This window comes from Tauraco erythrolophus, chromosome 1, assembly GCF_009769465.1.
Source record: "Tauraco erythrolophus isolate bTauEry1 chromosome 1, bTauEry1.pri, whole genome shotgun sequence".
Taxonomy (NCBI): Eukaryota; Metazoa; Chordata; class Aves; order Musophagiformes; family Musophagidae; genus Tauraco; species Tauraco erythrolophus.
In genome coordinates, this window is record NC_141465.1 from 7,302,931 (window position 1) to 7,326,086 (window position 23,156).

The 23,156-nt window shown below is 46.9% G+C and overlaps 1 protein-coding gene across 1 annotated transcript; it reads right to left on the bottom strand.

The window, feature by feature from the left end:
- Positions 1–1,252: 1,252 nt before the first annotated feature.
- ILDR1 (immunoglobulin like domain containing receptor 1) lies at positions 1,253–16,691 on the bottom strand. Its single transcript, XM_086620949.1, has 8 exons — positions 16,637–16,691; positions 13,247–13,417; positions 11,689–11,838; positions 10,826–10,945; positions 10,526–10,672; positions 5,401–5,532; positions 2,768–3,576; positions 1,253–1,294 (listed from the first exon to the last, which is right to left on the bottom strand). Exons 1-8 carry the CDS (start codon positions 16,689–16,691, stop codon positions 1,253–1,255), a joined length of 1,626 nt encoding a protein of 541 aa, XP_086477075.1.
- Positions 16,692–23,156: the final 6,465 nt, after the last annotated feature.

Sequence of the window (23,156 nt, forward strand, 5' to 3'; positions counted from 1 at the left end):
GCTGGGATCCAGAGAGCCTCTCTTTTTCCAGCACATTTTAAATGAGAACAGTGAATGAATGACATCAAGGAGAAATGGCAAGTTGTTTTCCTTTGCAACTGGTCTCAGAGCGTACAGAAATTCAGTGTTCTAGTTGCAAGGTAAGAGATGAGAAAACCCTGCAATCTAGTTGCAGATCAGATGCACCACATACGCAGAGCTGGTAAAAGTGACATGGTAAAGATCAAGGTCAATAGTAAAAATGGCGAGTGCAAGACTTCTTCAGAGCCCTTTATCTCACCCCATGTATATGATACGTGGCACAGAGAGCAAAGGGAAAACATGAAATGCACGGAAAAGAGTACATGGCTTAGGAAAGGTACATCCACCAAAGCCATGCTTCCTGGAGTTTGAAGGAAATTCTGGTCTGTGGTTTGAGACAGCAGTCATACCTTGCTCAGTCCCCGTAGGGGTGGCCAAACCTTGGTAAATTTAGCCCTTGAAGTACACAAATAAATTCAAGCTGGGTTACAGGCTAGAACAAATGTCTTTCAAGGCACTAAGGTCTAAGCTTAAAGAAAGGCAGGTTGTTTCAGTCAGTACAGGGCAGATACGCTGGCAATGTGCAGATGTGCTGGTGAGCCGTTATTAAGGCAGTGGAACATCCTTCCAACACTGTGATTCTTCTGTTTGGGAGAGAGGCTTACTGGGGACAAAAGGAAGCAACTGCCTCACCGTGCTGAGCAACCAGGCAGAAGCAGCACACATTACACATTCTGAAGCACAAGAGAGGGTCTTAGAAAGGAGATGTTGTGCCTCCCTACACCAGACTCCCAGGGGACCAGATCAGATGACCTCCAGAGGCCTCTTCCAACCTAAATTATTCTGCTGTCCCTTGACTTTACAACTCTGTGATCGTTAGAGCCATTCTGCAGTAACTGGTGTGCAAAGGACCAGCATTCTTTGGACTGGGCACCTAACAAAGACAACTGGTATCTCTCTTTAAAGATCGGGAATACACCATTTACTAAAAAAATCTGCTGTTTTCAACAGAATGTTTTAAACATACCACATCCCATTGCAAACCTAAGTGTCCAAATCACAGCAAGAATAAAAAGGGGTTATGAGTTACTTTCGTGGGCACTAGACATAGATTCTTCAGAGTTGTAAGACTAAGGAGAAGCTGCTTCCGTTTTTTTGCTGGCTGTCTGTTCAATCAAAAGCAGCCAACCCAATCTGCATAGTAGGAATCTTAGTTCTTTCAGTGCCAGCTTTAAATGACTATGCTTCTTCCACTGTAGGAGCTTCCTCTATCCTGCAAGAGAAAATAAGATATTTAGGAACAAGGAAGGATGAATGAAAATCATCCTATTTCCTATGAGGACAGGCTGAAAGAGTTGGGGCTGTTCAGCCTGGAGAAGAGGAGGCTCCGGGGTGACCTGATAGCGGTCTTCCAGTACCTCAAGGGGGCCTACAAGAAAGATGGGGAGAGGCTGTTCAGGAGGGCCTGTTGTGATAGGACAAGGGGTAATGGTTTTAAAATAGAGGGAGGTAGATTCAGGTTGGATATTAGGAAAAAATTTTTTTACCATGAGAGTTGTAGAACACTGGAACAGGTTGCCCAGAGAGGTGGTGGATGCTCCATCCCTGGAGACGTTCAAGGCCAGATTGGATGAGGCCCTGAGCAACCTGATCTAGTTGGAGATATCCCTGTTTGTTGCAGGGGGGTTGGACTAGATGACCTTTGAAGGTCCCTTCCAGCCCTAACCATTCTATGATTCTATGATTCTATATGTCTTCCTACCTGCTCCAAGCACCATAACAAAACCACACACATCCCAGCTGTGACTAGAACTGCAGTTCCTTCCAAAACTTGGAAGGCAAAATGGTAACGTGCAAAATACAGCCCTTTGAGAAGACTCCCACCTGGTAAAATTCTGCATATACATGATAAGGGACAGTTAACATTTTTTTTTATTTTAAAAAACCTTCATTTTTTAAGGGGGAATACACTGTCTAACTTGCAGACTAGCAATTGGATATGAAGCTTTTCACACTTAGGTTGCTACCGGAAATCTAGTCCCAGTGCAAACTGACAAGATGAGCTGTGCACAATAGCTGTTCGCTGACCACATAATGCATATTCAATTCTCAGGAGTCCCAACAAGCAAGCCATCCTCTTCCACCTGGCCTGGGGGATCACACATTTCTCACCACTGTAGCCACCCACGATCTTGAAACCTACATCATGTAGCTTTAAGCATCTTACCTGGATGCTGTCCCATATGAACCACCTTAAAAATACCGCCAAGATACTATAAAAATTAAATTTTGGAGATCGATAATAGGAGCCTCGTACACATGATAAAGAAATCAGTAGTAAACCAACGCCAGAGAGGGCTGCAAAGGGATACTCCGTACTGCTGCTTACTCTGGAAGTGCTTTCTCCCCAGGGAGTGCCAAGAGAACCGCTATTCTAACCCCAGCTCATAGAGCACCAAATGGCTCTAGGTGGAGACAGGAGTGAGAGGGCATAACGTGTCACCTGGTATGGGACCAGGTGATAGGAGACCTACTTTATTTGACTGCTGACTTTGCCCCTAACCACACTATAGCCATGCAACATATGACTGAAGGCAGGGAACTCTGCAGCCTCTTCATAACCACCCTGCACAGGGCACCCAGGGCTCCTTGCCATCCGTTTGAAAGACAACTGACTGCAGAAAATAACAAACATTCACTCCCACTCCTTCCCTTAGATGGGAAAGCAAAGAGGCAGCTGACTCACCGAGCGTGGCCCTGCACTGTCTTTGTGCTTCTTTTCCCGAGCTGGGACAACTTCTAATGAGCGATAACTGGGAGGTTTGTCTTCTGGCCATTCCCGAGACTGGTGCCGCCGCCTGCGGTTTGTCGCTGGGACATGGACTTGCTCTTCTGAGGAGCTCCACGACCCCCGGCGAGAAGGGGGAGAGTAGCTGTGCCGCCGCTGACCTGAGTTATTGCTCCTCCTGGTGTGGTGCTGGTACTCTTGCCTCCCTGCAGGCTCCTGTCTCCGGCCACGATGGTGGTTAGAGCGCTCTTTGGCCTCATCCGGATAGAAACTGCTGCTGCTGCTGCTGCTCTTACCCCTCTCACCCTGGCGCGGGGGTGACACATCCCGTCTGGAGTGCTGGGGCCTGCCATTGTAGACGCCTGCCCTCTGCCTCTGAGGATGGTCCTCTCGCTGCCTGTCCCAGGGGTCTCGACTGTAGCTGGAATGAGAATCCCCACTGGAAGGCAAGGGCCCCCTCCGGTTTTCCCTCTTGTCCTCTGCTGCAGAGTCCCAGGGTCTGGAGGTACGTGCAGCTCTCTGTGGCTGTGAGGAGTTACTGCTTCCATGGATGGAGGAGATGTGATTAGTGAGAGGAGGTGGCACGATCTCAGAGCCCAGGGAGGACAGCAAGCTGGGCTGCACAGCCTGCCGCTGGTGGGAGGGTGGCCGGAGCTGGGACATGTTAAGGTTTTGAATTTCAGACTCCAGATAGTCCAAAACACCCTTGTTAGGGGAAAGTTGAGCTTGTGGCTGCACCAGTGGAAGACTGTTCTGCAGAGACACATCTATGGATAAAAGCACAAGAGAACACAGCAAGTCAACGGGGAACAACAGAGAGGGCCCTCTTGCACTAATGATCCTGGCTGAGTCCCTTTTGAGCTTCCATTCTCCTGCTTCTCCTCACTGCAAGAGTTGCACAAGTCTCAAGCACCACAACCAGCATATCCAGGTCACACAAGGTAAGGTGCAAAGAGTAGTAACTAGTAAGTTGCAGCATGATCTGTGTTTTGGGCACCACAGAGGTAAGAAATCAAAGTCATCCAGCACACCTGCAAATACAGTTTATGTATTTAGAGAGAAGAACATTTTTCTTCCTACAGCATTGATACTAAATTTTATTTTTAAAAAAGAAAAAAATCAGAGAAAGTTCATAGTGTTTCCTCTTATATCGCATTGAACTGTAAGAAATACAAACCAATACTGTAAAAGAAAAAGAAATGTTTATATATTAAAATTAGATATAAATTATAAATATTAATATATAATTATATATAAAAATACATGCTTATACACACACACATATGTATAGATATAAGTAGCAAATGGAGAAGTTTCTACACTAGGAGACTGATCCAGCCCTGCAACAGTTGCTCAAAGAAGTCATCGAATCTTCATCCTTGCAGGTTTCCAAGACTCGTCTGGACAAAGCCACAGCTAATGTGACTGAAGTTGGTGACAGTCCTGCTTTGAGCAAGAGGCAGGGCTAGATGACTATAGAGGTCCCTTCTACCCCACATCTCTAAAAAGCTGACTTGAAACAAATTGAAGAGAAACTTCAGCACAGGAGATTCACAGACTGTGAAAACACAGGCTGGAAACTGCCTGAGGAACTTGCCCGTTTTTTGCCAGCATGCATATGGATTTCCTTGAGAAGACGCGGTGCATTCTGTCTTAGATCATGGTGGCTCACTCCCCAGATCTTCCTAAGGAAAACTGAAGCCCTGGCTAGGAAAAACAGTAACTGTAGAATTAACTAGCAGGCTAAAAATGTGTATACTCAAACCTCTTGAATCTAGCATTTAAGATGTTTGCAAACTATTTCTTCAAACAGCAGTTAAGACTCATCAGACACAGTAAATCTGTGACTGCTGTATAGTGATGAAAAGCTAATTTCAGATTAAAAATACATTATATTTCTTTGAGAAGACATTATGTTGAATTCCCCTATTTTCCTTGGGCGATTAAACAGTATTACTGGTAATAAGTTATTTTATTGCTTATTTCTCTAGGACTTCAGAGACTCCATATTCCCTCCTCCAGTAAAGTTACAAACAAATACCACTAATACAAGCGATTTTGGGGCAGAACAACTGGAACATTCTTCCTGGTTCATTAAAGAGCCCTTCATTTTTTGCTGCAAGCAGGCTATATCTATTGCACAGAAGGCAGTTTGCCCTTAATCATTTAAAGACTCGGCATTTGATAAGAACTCAAACAAACTGCACCTGACTCGTCATGTCAATTTTGGCTATAAGGAGTTGACCGTGACCAGCACAGCAGAACAAAGAGACAGTACCCTCCTCTGCCACATGAAGCGAGATAAGCTGGGTATATTTACCTTGCAGTCGCTGGGGTGTAGCACAGATATACCTTAGTTAGCACCAAACTACTTCACCCAGCACTTAGGATGGATAGGCTGTATTTATTCACCCAGGCAAGTCTGTAGTACACTGCAGATGTAGCAGAGCTGTCATACTAGGGCATGCAGTCATGCTATGAACATCTTTCTCTCTTTTGTAGGAGAGGCTAAAGCCTCACTGCTGAACCTCCCTGAGAAGTTACCTGTTTCTCATCCTGATTTCCCTCTGGAATGATGCCCATGGTCTCACCTTGTTGCAGTAGAGGGTTCAGCTGGTAAGAGGAAAGTTGCGAGTTCCTGTCACCACTTGCATAGAACATGTTGGGTGATATCCAAGGTGCAAGTGCCTGAGCCTGCTTCATGAACCGATGCTGTTCCAGTACTGTGAAAGACAAAGAAGAAGAAAGCTTACAGCAGCTCTCCAGAGAGCATCGCTTGCAAACCACATACCATTTTGCTTGATAGACTGTAGCCTTTGGATGTGATCAGTGTAGGAAATTCATAGGATGAAAAACACTCTCCACCCTATGACAAAGGCAAAACAGAGCACAGGAAATTCCAATATGAAGTTGTACAGCTTCAGAAAGATGCCTAGAACAGAAGAAAAGGGTCACTGCCTGACGTTCAAGGTACAGTTCCAGCAACTGGGAACAAATGGCACTATGATTAAGTACACAACACATAACCAAATGCAAGACTTCTACCTGCCCTGTCATTATGAGTACAGTTGCAGAAAGGTGGGAAATGATGTTTCATAAAGCAAGACATACCGCACTGTTTTCTCTCTCTTAAAACTCTTTCAGCTCTTCATTGGTCCTTTCCTCTTTTGGCTTTGATTTACAGTCAAGTGAGACCTTGTTTGACCACCCTCATGTAGGCTCTGTCCAGATAATATTTTCTACACCATACTCCATCACTTCCTCTCTGTTCCACAAATAGGGCACTCAGAGATGCACTGTCCAACTTCTCCCTTTCTAGTCCTTCAATGACTCTTGTTGTCTCTCTGTAATTTACCTCAGCGTGACTGCTAAAATTAGATCCCTTACGACAGTGTGGTCAAACTGGTGAACAAACTACATTTCCCATTCTCAACAGCAATGTCCAGTGTGCCAAAGGAGCAAACTGAGTGGAAATTTTTCTCCCTCCCTGTTTTTCCACCACTGCAAACTCCAGATCCCCACTCATGGGGTCAGGCTCCAATTCCACTTCACTTTTTTCTGCACTTCCATCTCACCTCCTCTACATAGACAACCTCACCATTCCTGTCTTCAAAACGATTGATCATTGCTGCTTCTTTTTTTTTGGAATACCTAAAGACATCTCACAGAAACTTACTCCTTCTACAACAGACAATCAAAACTTAAGTTTACAAACAAGTAACTTCTGCAAGCCCCAGATCTTACAAAGCCTGACTCCGCATGGTTTGTCTGTCATTACTGGGTGAAGATTTTCTGCAACTGGGCCTTTGCAAAATTTCACTTGTATGGCTTCTCTGGAGCTTCAGAAGTGGCAGGCTTTTACTGCAGCCTCTTCTCTGGTCAGGCATAAACAGAACATTCCTGGCTATACAGTTCAGGAGCCAGATAGGAACATAACTGCCTTTGAGACTTTTACCTCTCTGATAAATCTGGTTGAAGTTGGCTGATGAAATTAAAAGCTGTTGGAGGGAAAGAGATAGGGGACAGACAGACAAGTTGACTGCATAAGCCTTGCTTCTTTAAGAAACCAGACTACAGCTAAGCTCCAATTAATTCTGTCCCCTGGGTTCATCTGCAGCAGCCAGCATTTACACTGCATGCTCTTTGGGACCGAGCTCTCCATTTCAGGTAGCACTGCAGTTACTAAACATCTCCTCCTCCAGATGTTTCACTGAATTTATACAGAGCACCACTGGCAACAAAACAGGGACTGACCACGCCTCTCAACACATCCTCCCCTTTCTCCACAGTTCATGCAGCTCCACTTTGCTCTCCACTCCAAACCCCCTCTCCCTCCCCAGCCTGGCTCCAACCAGAGTGAGCTACAAAGCTGGAAACTTCAGGGGTTTTAATCCTAATTGTTCTTCAAAGTTGTGTGGCCTGAGGTAGCAGGTTTCAAGCATTTTATGTCAAACTTGCTTCGTTATTTTTTTTCCCCAAGGGATTTTCCTCCAGTTTAGGTTTCAAATTTAGAGGAAGAGACAAAGAGGAAAATGAAAAAGGATAGAAAGAAGGGAAAGGCCTTATCTCTTACTCTCTTGTTCCTCCAGTTAGCACCGTGACCATGTCCTAGAACGTGCTGAGTGCACGTTCCTGGGTTTTGACCACAGTCTTCGTCTGAGGAGTGAAAGGCCCAGTAGCTGTGGGCATACCTACTTAGGGTTCCTCTCCTTAGGGTATGAAGGCAGTCACTACCACCAAAGTCATCCCGTCCCTGTAATTCTCTCATCTCTCCCTACAGCTGAACAAATGCAGAATTACCCTTGGACTTCCTTCACTACCTTCATAATCTCTTCCTTCCCCAGATACTTTGCCTTCCAGAAAGCCAACCGTATCCTGAGCTGCGTCAAAAGAAGCGTGGCCAGCAGGTCAAGGGAGGTGATTCTGCCCCTCTACTCTGCTCTCGTGAGACCCCACCCGGGGTACTGCATTCAGCTCTGGAGTCCCCAGCACAAGAAGGACATGGAGCTACTGGAACGAGTCCAGAGGAGGGCCACGAAGAAGATCTGAGGGCTGGAGCACCTCTGCTATGAAGACAGGCTGAGAGAGTTGGGGCTGTTCAGCCTGGAGAAGAGAAGGCTCCAGGGTGATCTGATTGCAGCCTTAAAGGGAGCCTACAGGAAAGCTGGAGAGGGACTTTTAACAAGGGCATGTAGCGACACGACAAGGGGCAATGGATTTAAACTGAAAGAGGGGAGATTTCGATTAGATATAAGGAAGAATTTTTTCACTCTGAGAGTGGTGAGGCAGTGGAACAGGTTGCCCAGAGAAGTTGTAGATGCCCCATCCCTGGAAGTGTTCAAGGCCAGGTTGGATGAGGCTTTGGGCAACCTGTTGTAGTGGAGGGTTTCCCTGCCCATGGCAGGGGGGTTGGAACTAGATGATCTTTGAGGTCTCTTCCAACTCAAGCCGTTCTATGATTCTAGTTTGAACCTGATATATACTCTGGTTCCCCAACTGCAAAATGGAAGTAAAGTTACAGATCTTTTTTTTAAAGTGAACACATTTATCTGAGGAAGGTCAGATTCACCTTAATTCCAAAACTCATACCTGCTATAAAACTTTCCCTCCATATCCTGTTGAAAAAAGTTGTTCCTCACCTTTAAGAGACTTTACAGCTGCTGGGCCAATTATCCAATTATAAAAAAAAAGTATTTTCCAACTTAGACCCAGATGCAAGTCAGACCCACTAAAATCCTACTTTTCACCAATTCATTAGTCCACAGTAGAAAAGGAACAAATAAGAACAGAAGGAGGCCATATATATATATATATAAAAAAAAAAAATATATACATATATTTACCCTGATGGGCTTTTCGCACAGCTTTCCATAGGGAATGTAATTGGCTTGCTCTTGGGGCATGTTTAATATTTCTGTACACCGATTCCGAATTACTCAAACAATGCACTTCTTTTATTACTAGGTTCAAAATCCTGTTAGGGAACAACCGCACTTCAACCACCCAGAATTACCTTGCCTCGACGGCATCTGCGACTGTTCAGCAGATCTAGGCTACCCTCTAGTGGCCAGTAATCGGGAAGAAATCACCCGCACGCACTCCTTAGTTGAGGATTTCTGCCTTCTCTTCAGCTGTGTGGAACTGTTATTCCTCAGGAATGTTTTTTAAGATGCTCCTTGTGTCTATCTTCTTGTGGTTTTTAAGGCCTCCAGTTCATTTCTTGGAGTGCAAAAAAGAAGGTCGGAAGCAGGATGAAGTGAAGAGAAGGTGCGCTAGAGGAGGGGAGCAGGCACAAGGATCCTGTGCAAAGTGGATAAAGAGGGCAGGCAGCTGGGATGGAAACTACAGCCACAGAATCCAGCAGCCCGTGGAGGAGGCTGGACGCATCCGTACCTTCCCTCATGAGCAGGGAGAGGTTTTGGGGACTCTGCAAGAATCCCTCGTACATATCCTCAACAGGAGGCAGGAAAGACAACAGCAGCAGTCTGGAGTGTGCCATCATCTCCTACAGCACAGAAAACCAAAAAAGAACTCGCGTATTCTGAATCCCTTTTTTGATGAGAACTAGGAAGTCTGGAGGTGTGAGTCTTTCATCTCCATCACCTCTCTCTCCCTTCACAGAAACTAATTTTTCTGCCAAATTTCCACAGCCTCCTTAACAGCACGTAGTTTACTTGACAGCTTGTAAAGCCCCCAGAAAGTGTTTTGTTTTGCTTGGTTTTGCTTTCAGCAAATGAGAAGGATGTTGTGTTTGCTCTTTGCAAGGGATAAGCAAATTAAGCTTAAATCTAAGACTCTCACAGCTTACTAACACCCAAAGTATACCAAATAGCTCTTTTGCAGGTGAGGGGAAACAGAAACACAACTCTTTGTTCATAAATCCTCTCTTTGTAGCATCTGGGGAAGAATCTGGTGATTTCAGTGAAAAAAACTATATTTGTTGCATTTTGTTCCTGTCAGATGGTGTAAGCTGCAGGGAGGCTATTCCACCTTGTGTCGCTACTAAGTTTCAGTTACAGGAACACAGACGTTATATGACCTTAATAGCCAAAATTAAACTCTGGCCTTACCAAGAGAACAAGGTCTGGCTGTAGAATCTTTATCATGGCTAAAAACTATGCACAACAAAGTTTCACTTGACCCTCAAAACCTCAGAATGCATTTGCAGGATTGACTACTAAGAGAGACCATCTTTCTCCTTTCTTTCTCCTCACTTCCTTCCCCAAAGTAAAACAAGTTTTTTTTCTTGTAGAAGGAGCAGCTCTGAAAATAACATGAAGATAGAAAATTTCAATTTTTACATAATTACCTCTCAGAGTAACACACCTGAAGGTTAGGCCAGTTTGGAGAGTAGTACCAAGGCATTTGCTTGCCTTTCTCACATGCACAGGGATATGAACCATAAGACAGGGAAGAAAATTCCTGAGTTACTCACACAAGGGAAGCGATCATGCCCTGGATGACATGAGAGATGTTGGTAGCAAGGTGTGGGTACTTCTGAAAGTAGGACACAGAGGAGCAAGATGGGCTACATGTATGCTTGTTCTCCCCGCTTCTAAACCCAAATAAACTAGTCATAGATGTCATACTGGCCAAAGAAATGTCTCAGTCTATATGGACGCTGAACGGGAAGAGAAGGTGGAGCTCAGCAGGCTCCAAGTCAAGCTTTTGTCTTGACAGAAGCCATGCATGGACGCACGTTTGCTTGAGCCTCACCTTTCTCGTTACAGCAGCATCGAGTTGGGCAGCAGACACATGGGATGTGGCAGCAGCAATACTGGGGGCAGCACTGGCACCAGCATACTCCAATCAGCAGAAGGAGAAGGAGGCCACCGAGAATGATGAGGAGTACTGTAAGCCAGTCTATGGGAAACATGGAGAGAGAAAGAGGATCCTGATGTACCTGGGCATAGTCAGTTACTAAGCACCTCTCCACTGCTGGAGACATCCTGGGGTGGGGAGAAAGAGAACAGGAGGAGATATCTGCCACCCAGACAACAAACCACAGGCACTTACGGAGAACAATCAGCTTAACTTCTTTGTCCCCATCACCTGAGGTATCTCCTGGTGCTTCCACAGTGCAGTAGTACACGCCATGGTCCCACCACATGACCTCACTGATGACAAGGTCTGCCCCTGTGGGAAAGGGTTTGAGAGGGTCAGTGGGCTATTTAGGACTGACAAGACACGACTTTCAGGCCCCACTCTTAAGAGGGCCCTCTGCCTGCACATGACATATAGTACTGCATCTCCCCTCTTCCCAAGCGTGGCCATCACCTTTAAACAATCTCACTTAAGTTCACTGAAAACCCCTGTAAACAGCATCAACCGCCAGCCCCTATTTTCTTTGTGCTGCTGGAAGGCAACGCTACTTAGAAGCGGGACTGATTCTGTGTGGAGTGAAAGAACCAGCATGCTGCTGAGTGATGGATGTTAACAGATACCCACTGCTGTCAACCCTGCTGGTTCTGGAACACAGATCACAGTCCCTGTTAGGTCAGCCATCCCAATAACTCTTCTGGCAGTAGCACCAGCTATTTCTCCAGGGACAGCAGGGAGCACATAATGCACCTGGACAACTATGCAGTACTACTTTGAAGAAAGACCTGTTTTCTAGCCCGTGGGCTCCTCAGCTTACTTTTGCACTCTTCAGCAAAACGTTCAGGCATCCTCAGCTCAGCCTTAGCTTGTAGTGCTCCCAACACCCTCAGGCCAGCTGGGGACAGGGCCCTGCACAACTCTTATTTCATTGCCACCTCACAGAATACGTAAGCTACAGATGACATTAGCCATGTTTACGCTTCTCTTCACTTGGCAGGCCCAGATATCAGATGATAGTTACTGAGTTCACTCCCTGCCGAGGAGGTCCAGTCACTTACGGTTCTGAATGGTGATCTTTCGCTGCTGGTAGTCGATACCCAGCACAGGCTCCTTCTGCCCAGATTTCTGGATGACAATGCGCACCTTTCGCTGGCTGTCATTGCAGTCATCAGATGGGTCCTGGCCAAGAGCTAAACCAGCCTGGTATGCTACAAACACACATCATCAAACAAGATGCCAAAAGTGATTTCAAAGGACCAATTTCTATGCCCCTTGTGAGCAGCAGAGAAACTCTTGAACGCATGTCTGCATTTGCTTTGGTGAAGTAATGCAAAGCATGGCTTCAAACCAGCAAGGACAAGTTGCTTTGGAGTACTCATACAAACAGAGGTAGAGCCACAGGAACGGCAGAGATTTTGAGAATGCAGGAGCTGCAGAGGAGATGCCTCCTGTACTCACAACTGAAAGAACAACAGTAGAAAGAATCTAATGGTGGTAGGCTGAAGGGCAGCTCCCAGTATGAAGATAAACTGCAAGGAAAATATGTGCTTAAACTCCCAGGAGAACTGGAAGTAAAACAAAAGCGTGTTTATTTACCAAACAGGATTTCTAGACATACATGAACTGCTGTAGAGATTGTTGCCCTTTCCCTCCTGTATCCCATTAGATGTTGTGGACCTCATAAAGGCAGAAAAGAATCCATCCCTGATTACAGCCAAGGATTATGTGTAGAGAGACCCAACACAAAGGAGGGCTAGAGGTAATTTCTGTTCAATACTCTTATGACAGACTCACAATATGAACTATTTTCCAGGTATCTGAGAGCTGAGATTTGGAGAGACAACTGATCCAGACAGTCAGCATTATCTGTAAAAGGCTTGCAATAAAGAGAGGAGAGGACAAAGCCTGTCAAAGGCTCCTCCATTGCTGTATCTACAATGGATCATAAAGAGCAGATCCAACTAAGCAAACACCGTGAACTTTATGCTTTCTGTCTCTGTTGGGGGCTATTAGCTTGAGCCTAGGCTCAAACCACTCACATATGCTGGGATCAGCAGAGCCAGAGACCCACCTGCTTGTGGACTAGGCTGTAAAGCACTTGGTAGCATGTCTACCCAACCCATCCAGACTGCATAAAGGAGAGTTTGGGCACCAAGACACCAAACAAGTCCAGGCTCCCGACTCTGAGCTCAGTCTTAAGCATGCAGTTAAGCTAAGGTAAGTCAGCTTAAACATACTGCAGAGTCTGGGGAGAGGGTCCTCCATGGAATCATAAAGTTCACTTGTTGCAGGGCCCTTGCTTTCAGACACGCTGAAGCATAAGGTAGAGCTGCCAAGACTGACACGTGTCAAACATGGCTGAGCCTCTGTGCCTTCTGAGTTGATGAGAAGGAGGACAAATGAGCTGCTTTGGCTGGGATTTCTACAATGTCATATCACAAAGCCTTGAGATTGCAAAGGAAATCACAGACATGACCTATTTTTTCTTGGAGTGCAGGGAAATACTATCACTCGACCTGGTTTGTGGGCAGTCACAAACTTACTCCCCAGTAAGTCTACCTTCCCTTTCCTTTCCATTTGAAGAGGGATTCCTTGGAGGACAAGCCTGACACTTACAGACTGAGTAGTAGTCAAAGATGGGGTCCTTGCAGAAGGATTTGAAGCGCCAGGTCACCACCACATCCTGCAGCTGTGCTGAGGTGCTGTAGTCACACTTGAGGACAACAGTGGCAAATAAGGTGGTGTAACGTTCCCTCTGCTGCACTGTCACCATCAGAGAGAGACAACCTGCAGATGAGAACACAGAAGGCAGTCAGCCAGCAGGAACAGACATCGCATCACAACTTTCACTCTGCACCAGACCAACAATGGATGTCCATCTCCCTTGGCCTCATCCAAGGCCTGCACCTACAGACCCCATCAGCCCCTCTGGTGAAGTTGTCCAGAGTTACAAATCCTGATTAGAACGTGAGTCCCATCTTTCCCTGACAGAAGGGAGCTTGAGTCAGCTGCACTGGCCTGCCTTATGGACTGAACTATTTTCTCCAAAGCAACTATTAGCAGTCATCACGTAGCACATCACTCGGTGCGCTCCATCTGCATGGGGAAAACTGTCCCTCCAAGCCGGGAGACATAATTCATTGGGCCCAGAAGCACAAAGAATAGGCTTGCCTTGCCTTGCCATCCTGACCAGAGAAGTTCTGCAGTGCCATCCATTCATATAAACACCAAACAAATTTTATCAATGTCTAGCTAAGACAAACATCAGAATTTTACCTAGCGCTGACCAGGAATAAGACAATACAAGTTTTGGGCTATAGCATTATAGTTAAATTAGATCTGTTTATCACCACTTCAGAACAGCACACATCAATTACCCTTTTTTTCCTTTTTAATGAAGGAATGTTAATGTTTAGAACTCATCCGTAACAACCTCCACAGCATTTTCCATCCAAGCGGCTCCATCCATGGAGTAAGGCTTTACAAAGTTTCTCATAAGCTCTGCTTTATTTTAGCCACGCTCCAGAGACATCTCTATCTTATTTAAACTTTGATAATACAGTGAATTGTGCTTGTCATGAACAAAAGTGAAGTTATCACCAGTTGCCTTCGATAAGGCAATACAAACAGTGTGGAGAAAGCATGGGAAGCCCTGTCTGGAACATACCCCGGAGAACAGGGCAGGAGTTGCAGTGCTATGCTAGTTGCTTCTTAACCAGGGAGCATGACAGCAGGAAAGGAGAGAAGTAAAGGGGGAAGTTTGAAAGCTACCAATTGAAAGAGTCGTTACGAACCAGCAGTTGATTTTTATTGCATATTCAAAGAGTTCCCTCTGCTCCATGTTTTCAGGATGAGCGCAAGAGAACAAGGGACTATGCAGTAACATCTGGATCACAACTGCAAGCATCATTCTTTCAGAGGCATCTTAGGCTGCACCTCCACAGTATGTTCCAGGCAAATATGAGCTCATCCAGTTTCCACCAGGTGCAACACATGCTGCAGAGGTGCAATGCTGCCTCAACAAATAATTCTGCAGTAGGATATTGCCAATGCAGCACTTGCTCAGTTTCTAGTTTGAAATGGACTCCTGGTCAGTCAACTCAAAGCACAGGGAGAACAAACTCATTTGCCTTAAAAATACCACACAAACACAGAGGATCAGGGAACACTCCGAGTCCAAGGCTTTTCTGAAAAATAAAATATACGCACATGTACGTAAATGTAGAAATACCAGGAGCTGTGCAAACTGCTTGCCAACACAAGGATATCTAATTTTTACAATACTGCAGGCAAGGCAAAATCAAGACTGGTGACAGATAGTAACTGTGGCTCTTCTTGTTTCAGCTTTCATTGTGAAACAGTTGAGCCACAGGATCTTACTGCAGGAAGTCACAAGAACCCAGTCCAAAAATCCCAACTCTCCAGACTGGCAAAACGTTGATCTCACTGGCGATCAAATGAACTCCTATATGAAAGAAGGCAGATTTCAATTAGATCTAAGGAAGAAATTCTTCATTCTGAGGGTGGTGAGACACTGGAACAGGTTGCCCAGAGAAGCAATGGATGCCCCATCCCTGGAAGTGTTCCAGGCCAGGTTGGGTGAGGCTTTGAGCAACCTGATTTAGTGGAAGGTGTCCCTGCCTACGGTAGAGGGATTGGAACTAGATGATCTTTGAGGTCCCTTCCAACCCAAACCATTCCAGGATTCTATGAATTCTGACCTGTTGAGGCTTATGGAAACAGATTTTCCATGGGTTTCCTACAGCAGCATCTCTCAGGTGAGAATAAAACACTCAAAAATCACTACATGCTTTTCACTTTCAGAAACCAGAGCTCTTTACGAAAGGGATCCTTTCTCATTACCTCTGTTCTGCAAAAGAGTCAGAGTTGAAAGGTAAGTTCCTTATTTTTCAAAGGGGTTAAAACCATACTGTTCTCTCTGGAGGACAGTTGGATGTCTCTGCATGTCTGATGTTTCATACTAGCCTCCTTCAAGAAAACGGAAAAGTTGTGAAATTAAGGCCAGTTCCTAAACTTAGACTGCATTACTGCACTGCATGCTACTATCCTTCCTATCCTGGTTAGAAAGAACAAATCCAGACACTACCAACCCAGTAATTTACCGCTACCTCAGGCCTATGGCTTCGCATTGAAGACACTAACCTTCAGAGCCACTGAAGCCAAGTTTTAGGTAGAACATCATGCAGGAAAGTGGCTGTCAAGCAAGACAATCAACAAGTGTACCTCCTTATTTTTTTTTGCTTCTTTTCCTGGTTCTCTGTGAAAAAACTTAACTTTGGTATTTAAAGCTAAATCATCAGCAAAGACCCAGACATCCAAGAAGCAGAACGCTCCTTTTATTTCCTACAGGAGATCAGAAGCTGTCAGCCTGCAAAACCTGGCAGAAAGGACTCTGCTTGCTGAAGGCCGCCTGTGGACACAGAGATGAATTCCTGTTCTCTGTACCAGCGTGCAGACACAGAGGTGAATTCCTATTCTCCACACAGGCGTGCCCCTAGCAGGTATGGAAGCCCTCCAGCTACACCACACCTCCAAGGAGGCTGGGGCTGCTGAGCTAGCAGCAGGGGCTGAGGCGGGCGCTTCGGAGGAGCCAAAGGGGAACCCCTCCGTGCTTGCAACCTGTGCCCAGGTCCAAACCAAGGTGGCCGCACACGAGCGATACTGGAGGCTGCCAGGAAGCAGGCGGCCACTTCCTCCTGGGAGAGCAGCTAGCCGCACCTTGCGGGGACCGAAACTCCTCTCCGCATGGCTTTCGTGCCGAGCCTGGCAGAGCCCCGCTCTTCCGCCCGGCGGGGAGGGACACCGAGGGGCAACCGGCGCCCGCCCGAGCCAGGCCGCCCCTTCCCCTCGCCGCTCCATGTTAACCCGGGGCGAAACTCGAGGGCGCCTCCCGGCCCCCCCGTGCCCCACGAACGTCCCGGAGCAGAGAGGGGCCCCGGGGGGAGGCCGGGCCCCCGCCGCCGCCCCAGCGCGGCCCTTACTCACCGGCCGGCAGCCAGGCCAGCAGCAGCGCCCACCGGCAGAGCCCGCGCGGGGCCATGGCGCTGCCTCCTCCGCCCGCCCGGGGACGCCGCGCCAGGCCACCCTGCCGCTCTCGCGGGCCCTCCCCTTCCCGTGGCACCTGTCCCGGGGCCGGGCGCTGCCGCCGGCCGCAGTCCCCTCCCTCAGCGCCCGCCCGCCCGGCGGCAGGTACGCCTCCCTCCTCCTCCGCTCCGCACCGGCACCCTCCGCCGCAACGCGAGACAGAGACGGCAGCCGCCGGCCTCAGAAACTGCTTAAAGAGATCTGAGCGTAACGAACGCGCGCACAGGCGTGCGTGGAGATACGGACACCGACAGGCGGGCCCGCCCGTCGGGGGAAACACGCCGTAACCGGCCGGCGCGCGGGAGCGCTCGCTTCGCCTCGCGGGCGGAAAGTTCAGGGAATGCGCTTCGTCCTCCCCGCTGCGTTTGGAAGAGCCCGCAGCGGCGGCAGAAAGGCACTTTAGTTTAAAGAATAAATAAGTAAATAAATAGAAACCCCCACTAGCCCCTCTGGCTTATGGCGGAACCGCAGACGTTGTATGCCGCCCCCGGCCGTTGCCACGGTTAACGGCCGCAGGCACGTGCCGGCCCCCCCGGCCCGACAGACCACCCCCCGCCCGCCCCGGCCCGCCCCGCGAGCCGGCGCACGCGCGCAGCGCCCCCCGCCCCGCTGCAGCTCCCGGAGCGCTCCGCGCGCCGCGGGAGCCGTTGCCTGGAAACCAGGAACGCCGCGATGGAGGCGGCCCCAGGTACCGGCTGGTGGGGAGGGTCACATCGCCCCGTGGGGCGCCTGCAGGCCCCCGTGTGTCCCCGCGCCCCACGGGCCTGTCCCCGGTGGCCACTCCGCTCCTCATGCGCCGGCCGCTGCCCAGTGCCGGGGCATCCCGCTGCGCCCCCCTGGGTCGCCTCTATGGCGGCCCCTCTTGGCCCCTCAGAGGCCCCCTCCCCTGCTCTCCCTGAGGAGCTCCAGGTGTCCCCTGCCTGCCGCTTTGCTGTCTCTCGCCAAACAGCCCGTCACGCGGTGCTTCTGCCTCGCCATGGCCTTTTCCTGGTGTCCGGCTGGAAGGCGGCCTGGGAAGGGTGTCAGGCAAGGCCGGTGCCATCACCCTTGTGTGCTGAAGTCTGTGTGGGACCTGGCTTCCTGCGCAGAGGCTTTTGGAAAAGAAAAGCCTTTATTCTCATGCTGAGTTTGCTTAGCTTTGGCAAAATGAAAAGGAATGCATGTTCTACTGCTGAGAGAGACCATCCCGTACTCAGTATGAAATATGGGACTCGTTGGCTTTGCCTTATCAAGTGTGAGGCAGCTAATTGTATTACCTGTTGCATTTGTGGCACTGCTCTCATGTTCGTTTTTACGATTTTCCTTTATACTGTAAGTTAATAAGTAACTGTGGTGATGTCACCTGGTTTTGTTTCGGTTTAATAAAAACCTGGTAACCTTTATTCACAAGGCAGCCTTTAAGAGACTTGAAACTTCTTGCATGAGACAGAGCTAGGACATCTGAATCATACAGAGGACTACTTTAGTTGTAAGGTTGGAAATTAGAGTTGGGTTTTATTTCTCCTAATTTTATAGGAACATATTTTGAATGTGTGCAACATAGCAATAGTGAGGTTCTAATCAGGGCTTTCCTATCCACCTCTTTTCTCCCTCTGATGGGGAGGAAAAGAAGAGACAATGAGGCTGCAATAAGGATGATGTGTCTAGATCCTGCTTTGTAGCTTTATCCTTGCTGTCTCAGTCTCTGACTAGTAAATGTTTTAGAAACTCAATTATTACTGCTGTGAGAATTTATATCCTCTGTTATTCTCCTTGTTCTCAAGTCTTCTAGCTGTTGTAAGAGAGACAGCGATAGTCTCTAGCACAAAACGTTTCTTCCTTGGCATTTTGGATTGATTGCCTAAAACTGACTTTCCTTACTAATTTTGTAGTAATACTGACTGATAATGATATACTGACAGCACTGGATAGCTACACTTGATTTACACCTGGATATTTTTCTTTGTGTATATAAGCACTAAAAGACTTTAAATTTTTTTGAATGAAAGTAAGTTTTGCAAAGCTCTGCTGCTTACACATGTTGCGCTCAGCAGCAGCCCAGTAAATTGCTGGTGTAATCTGATGTGGTCTTAAGTCTAAAAGGAATGCTTAGAGAGTTATTCAGTGGTGTGCTGTTTTCCGTAAAGAAATGGACGACTCAGGAAAAAACTGCTGAGGGGTCTGTGTCTGAAGGTGAGTTAAACAAGCAGGGCTTGGCAGACGAGAAGAAATTCGACACATCCAAAGCAGAGCTAGATGACTTGAAGAAGATGCCTCCGCCTGCAACGGATGATTAGTATATAATTCCTCGTGGTAGACACCTCTCCTGATAGCCAAACGTTGCAGTCATTATTTCAGGCCAGCGTTACCCCCAGGCCAGACAGACAATAGAGTGTAGCCTGTAAGGCTCCTAGCACAGTCCTAAGAGGAGTCACGATCGGAAGCAATAAACCCAAATGAAGTCCTGGGACGAACTGAGCTTCTTTGTGTGGAATAAAGACAGGTAAAGGAATAACACACAAGACAATCTCTCCTGAAGGAAAGAACAAGTGACTTTGCAAATCCTACCGGTAGCCAAAATGGCACGTTTTGGGAAATTCTGCAGAAGTAGCACACTGCAGAGGTGAATTTTTAGTCTCTTGCTTACTACTGGTACTACTAGCACTGCAGTTCTGTTCTGCAGTAATAGTTCTCTGTTTCTACATATCCTGAATTAATGGACAAAACTGCTTTTCACTCCTCTGTAGATGTAAAAGCTGAGGTGAGAGAGGTGATGTCATTTAAGCACAGTCACACAGTTAATGGTGGGGCAGAGACAGCTTAATAACTACTAGATATCTCCAGTTTCTAAAGTAAAACTGTAGGCCACTTTTGGATTGTTATTTAATTTGATGCCTTTTATGCTATTGAAGTGTCAGTCATGGGATTTATGAGGGCAAGCACTGCATTTATGAAGCTTACACATTTAAACACCTTTCTTTTCTGGAAAGAGGAAAAATGTAAGACGACAAAATACAAAGAAAGTGGTGTCATCTCAGTGAATTTGTTTACATGTTAGCAAATAAACCCCCATTTGATTTAATTATCCTGTTTTGAATAAACGAGACAGTGGTCTGAGATGAGAAATGTCTTAATGTCCAAATTTACTGAGAATTTTTGAGAAGCTCCTATATATAAGGATTCTGTGTGGCAGCAAAATTGCCAAGAAACATCTTAGTTTTGAAATAACTGAAATAATATACCCGAATGAACATGTTTCTCCATTCTGAGGTGACCTGTGGCTTTTGAGAGCACAGCTGAAATGAAGGCAGTTTGAAAGACTGAGCTTAGCTGAAATTCACAGTTTTTAGCACAGTTGACTGAAACAAAGAACACCTGAATTCACTCCTGAGTGAGTTCTTAGAAAGCTAAATGGTGGAACTGATGTGGATCTGGATAGTGTTTCAGGTCAGTATCTTGAATTACTAGGGCTAGATGGGGGGAAAGAATACCGTGGGGGTCAGGCATAGTGTATAGTTAGGGTTGGCCAAAATGTGTGTCTGTCAGCTTGGGTTTTTTCCCCACTTCATACCAGTTCTACTTGCCATTATTTCAGTTTTCAGTATCAAAAGCCTTAATTCTAGATTATTTAGGAAAACTGTCTCAAAAAAAAACCAACAGGAAAAGAAAATCATCATTCAGAGAGATGCATACCTTTGTCACAGTGAACCTACATAAAAGTTTTCTGGATCAGTCAACTCATAAAACCCAGAATCTACAACCAAAGTAGACTTGTCTGCCCTTGAGCCTCCTGAGAGTTTTTAAATTCATAATTTGTTTTGGCACGGTGCTTGGATGCCATCGTAATAATACGTATAGTGAACATTGTAATAACTTTCTTTAGCTAGAACCCAGATGTCAATGCAGGTGGAAATGTTCACACCATCTTTCAGCCTAAAGCATTTTTCAGATAGGAATTAATTTATAATGAAAACTACGATAGTCTTAATTTTTAGAAGATAAATGATTGCTAATTAGTTACAATAATTTGAAATTTTATAGCACTTTTCTCTATGGATATCAAAACACTTTGCTAAGATGGGTAAGTATTATTATCTCATTTTTCACAAGAGATAACTGAGACAGCCAGAGGTGAAATGGCTGATCCAAATTGTACACGTCATTACTGGGTTTGGAATTAAAATTCAGGTCTCTGAACACTCCACTGTATATTTATGCAACTATTTCTTCAACTTCAATGATATCGATTCTGTTACCCTATTAAGGAAACTCCCTGGTCTGGTACGGCCCTCTGATTATTATCCATTACTGGTAATGCAGGTCGGTACTGATGAGCTAACAGAGAGAAGTCCAAAGGCCATCAAAAGGGACTTTAGGGCATTGGGGCGATTGGTTGAAGGGTCAGGAGCCCAGGTAGTGTTTTCTTCAATCCCTTTAGTGGCAGGAAAGAATATAGAACGGAACAGAGAAACAGACTTGATTAACAGATGGCTCAGAGGCTGGTGCCACCGACGGAAATTTGGTTTCTTTGATCATGGGGAGGCTTTCGCTGAACCAGGTCTGATGGCACCGGATGGGACTTGCCTTTCTCAGAGGGGAACCAGGGTCTTAGCTCAAAAGCTAGCAGGGCTCATTGACAGGGCTTTAAACTAGATTTGAAGGGGGAGGGGGGGAATATCAAGAATGATAAAGATATACTGGAAGTACCTGTAGAACAGAAGAAGGGAATTCCAGCCTCTCCAGCCAGGAAGTCAGGTTCATCTGGGGCACAACTTAAATGCCTTTATGCCAATGCGCGCAGCATGGGGAACAAGCAAGAGGAGTTAGAAGTGTGTGCGCGCCTGTTGGGATATGATCTTATTGGCATCACGGAGATGTGGTGGGATGACTTCTATGACTGGAGTGTCAGAATAGAAGGGTACAGGCTCTTTAGGAAGGATAGGCAGGGAAGAAGAGGAGGAGGAGTTGCCCTCTATGTCAAGGACCAGCTAGAGTGCATGGAGCTGCACCTGGGGACGAAGGAGGTCCCGACTGAGAGCTTATAGGTTAGGATTAAAGGCAGAGCAGGGACAGGGGACGTAGTAGTAGGGGTCTGCTACAGACCACCTGACCAGGAGGACTGGGTGGATGAGGCCCTCTACAGACAGATAGGAGCTGCCTCACGTTCACGAGCCCTGGTCCTCATGGGGGACTTCAACCACCCTGATACCTGTTGGAAGGACAGCAAGGCACAGGCAATCCAGGAGGTTCCTGGAATGCATGGATGATAACTTCCTTCTCCAAGTGGTAGAGGAACCAACGAGGAGAGGTGCTACGCTGGACCTTGTTCTCACTAACAATGAAGGGCTGGTGGGGAACGTGACGCTCAAGAACAGCCTTGGCTGCAGCGATCATGAAATGATAGAATTCAAGATACTTAGAGAAGCAAGGAGGGTGCATAGCAGGCTCACTACCCTGGATTTCAGGAAAGCAGAATTTGTCCTCTTCAAGGATCTCCTCGCTAGAGTACAATGGGATGAGGCCCTGGAGGGAAGAGGGGCACAAGAAAGCTGGTTAATATTTAAGGATCATCTCCTCCAAGCTCAGGAGCGGTGCATCCCAACAAAGAGGAAGTCAGGTAGGAACACCAGGAGGCCCGCATGGATGAATAAGGAGCTCCTGGACCAACTCGGGCACAAAAAGAAGACCTATAGAGGGTGGAAGCAAGGACAGGTAGCCTGGCAAGAATACGGAGCAATTGTCCGAGTAACCAGAGATCAGGTTAGGAAAGCCAAAGCCCTGATAGAGTTAAATCTGGCCAGGGACATCAAGGGCAACAAGAAAGGCTTCTATAGATATGTCAGTGAGAAAAAGAGATCTAGGGAAAATGTAGGCCCTCTCCAGAAGGAAACAGGGGACCTGGCCACCCAGGATATGGAGAAGGCTGAGGTTCTCAATGACTTTTTTGCCTCAGTCTTCACTGGCGAGAGCTCTAGCGGCATGGCCCAAGTCATGGAAGGCAAAGGCAGGGACTGGGAAAATGAAGAACCGCCCACTGTAGAAGATCAGGTGCAAGACCATCTAAAGAACCTGAAGGTGGACAAGTCCATGGGACTGGATGAGGTGCATCCGCGGGTCCTGAGGGAACTGGCAGATGAAGTTGCTAAGCCACTATCCATCATATTTCAGAGGTCGTGGCAATCTGGTGAAGTTCCCAATGAGTGGAAAAGAGGAAACATAGCCCCCATCTTTAAAAAGGGGGAAAAAAAAGACCCAGGGAACTACAGGCCAGTCAGGCCCGGCAAGATCATGGAGCAGATCCTCCTGGCAACTATGCTAAGGCACATAGAAAACAGGGAGGTGATTGGTGACAGCCAACATGGCTTCACTAAGGGCAAATCCTGCCTGACTAATTTGGTGGCCTTCTATGATGAGGTTACAGCATTGATGGATAGGGGAAGAG

Bases quoted from the DNA above. Each gene is read 5' to 3' on its own strand.
- ILDR1 (XM_086620949.1), bottom strand. From the start codon at position 16,691: ATGGCCCCGCGCGGGCTCTGCCGGTGGGCGCTGCTGCTGGCCTGGCTG. The intron at 11,839-13,246 runs GTAAGTGTCAGG...GTGTGTTTGTAG, and splicing joins CTTTGACTACTACTCAGTCT to CATACCAGGCTGGTTTAGCT. The intron at 5,533-10,525 runs GTGAGGCTCAAG...TGTCTTTCACAG, and splicing joins ATGCTGCTGTAACGAGAAAG to TACTGGAACAGCATCGGTTC.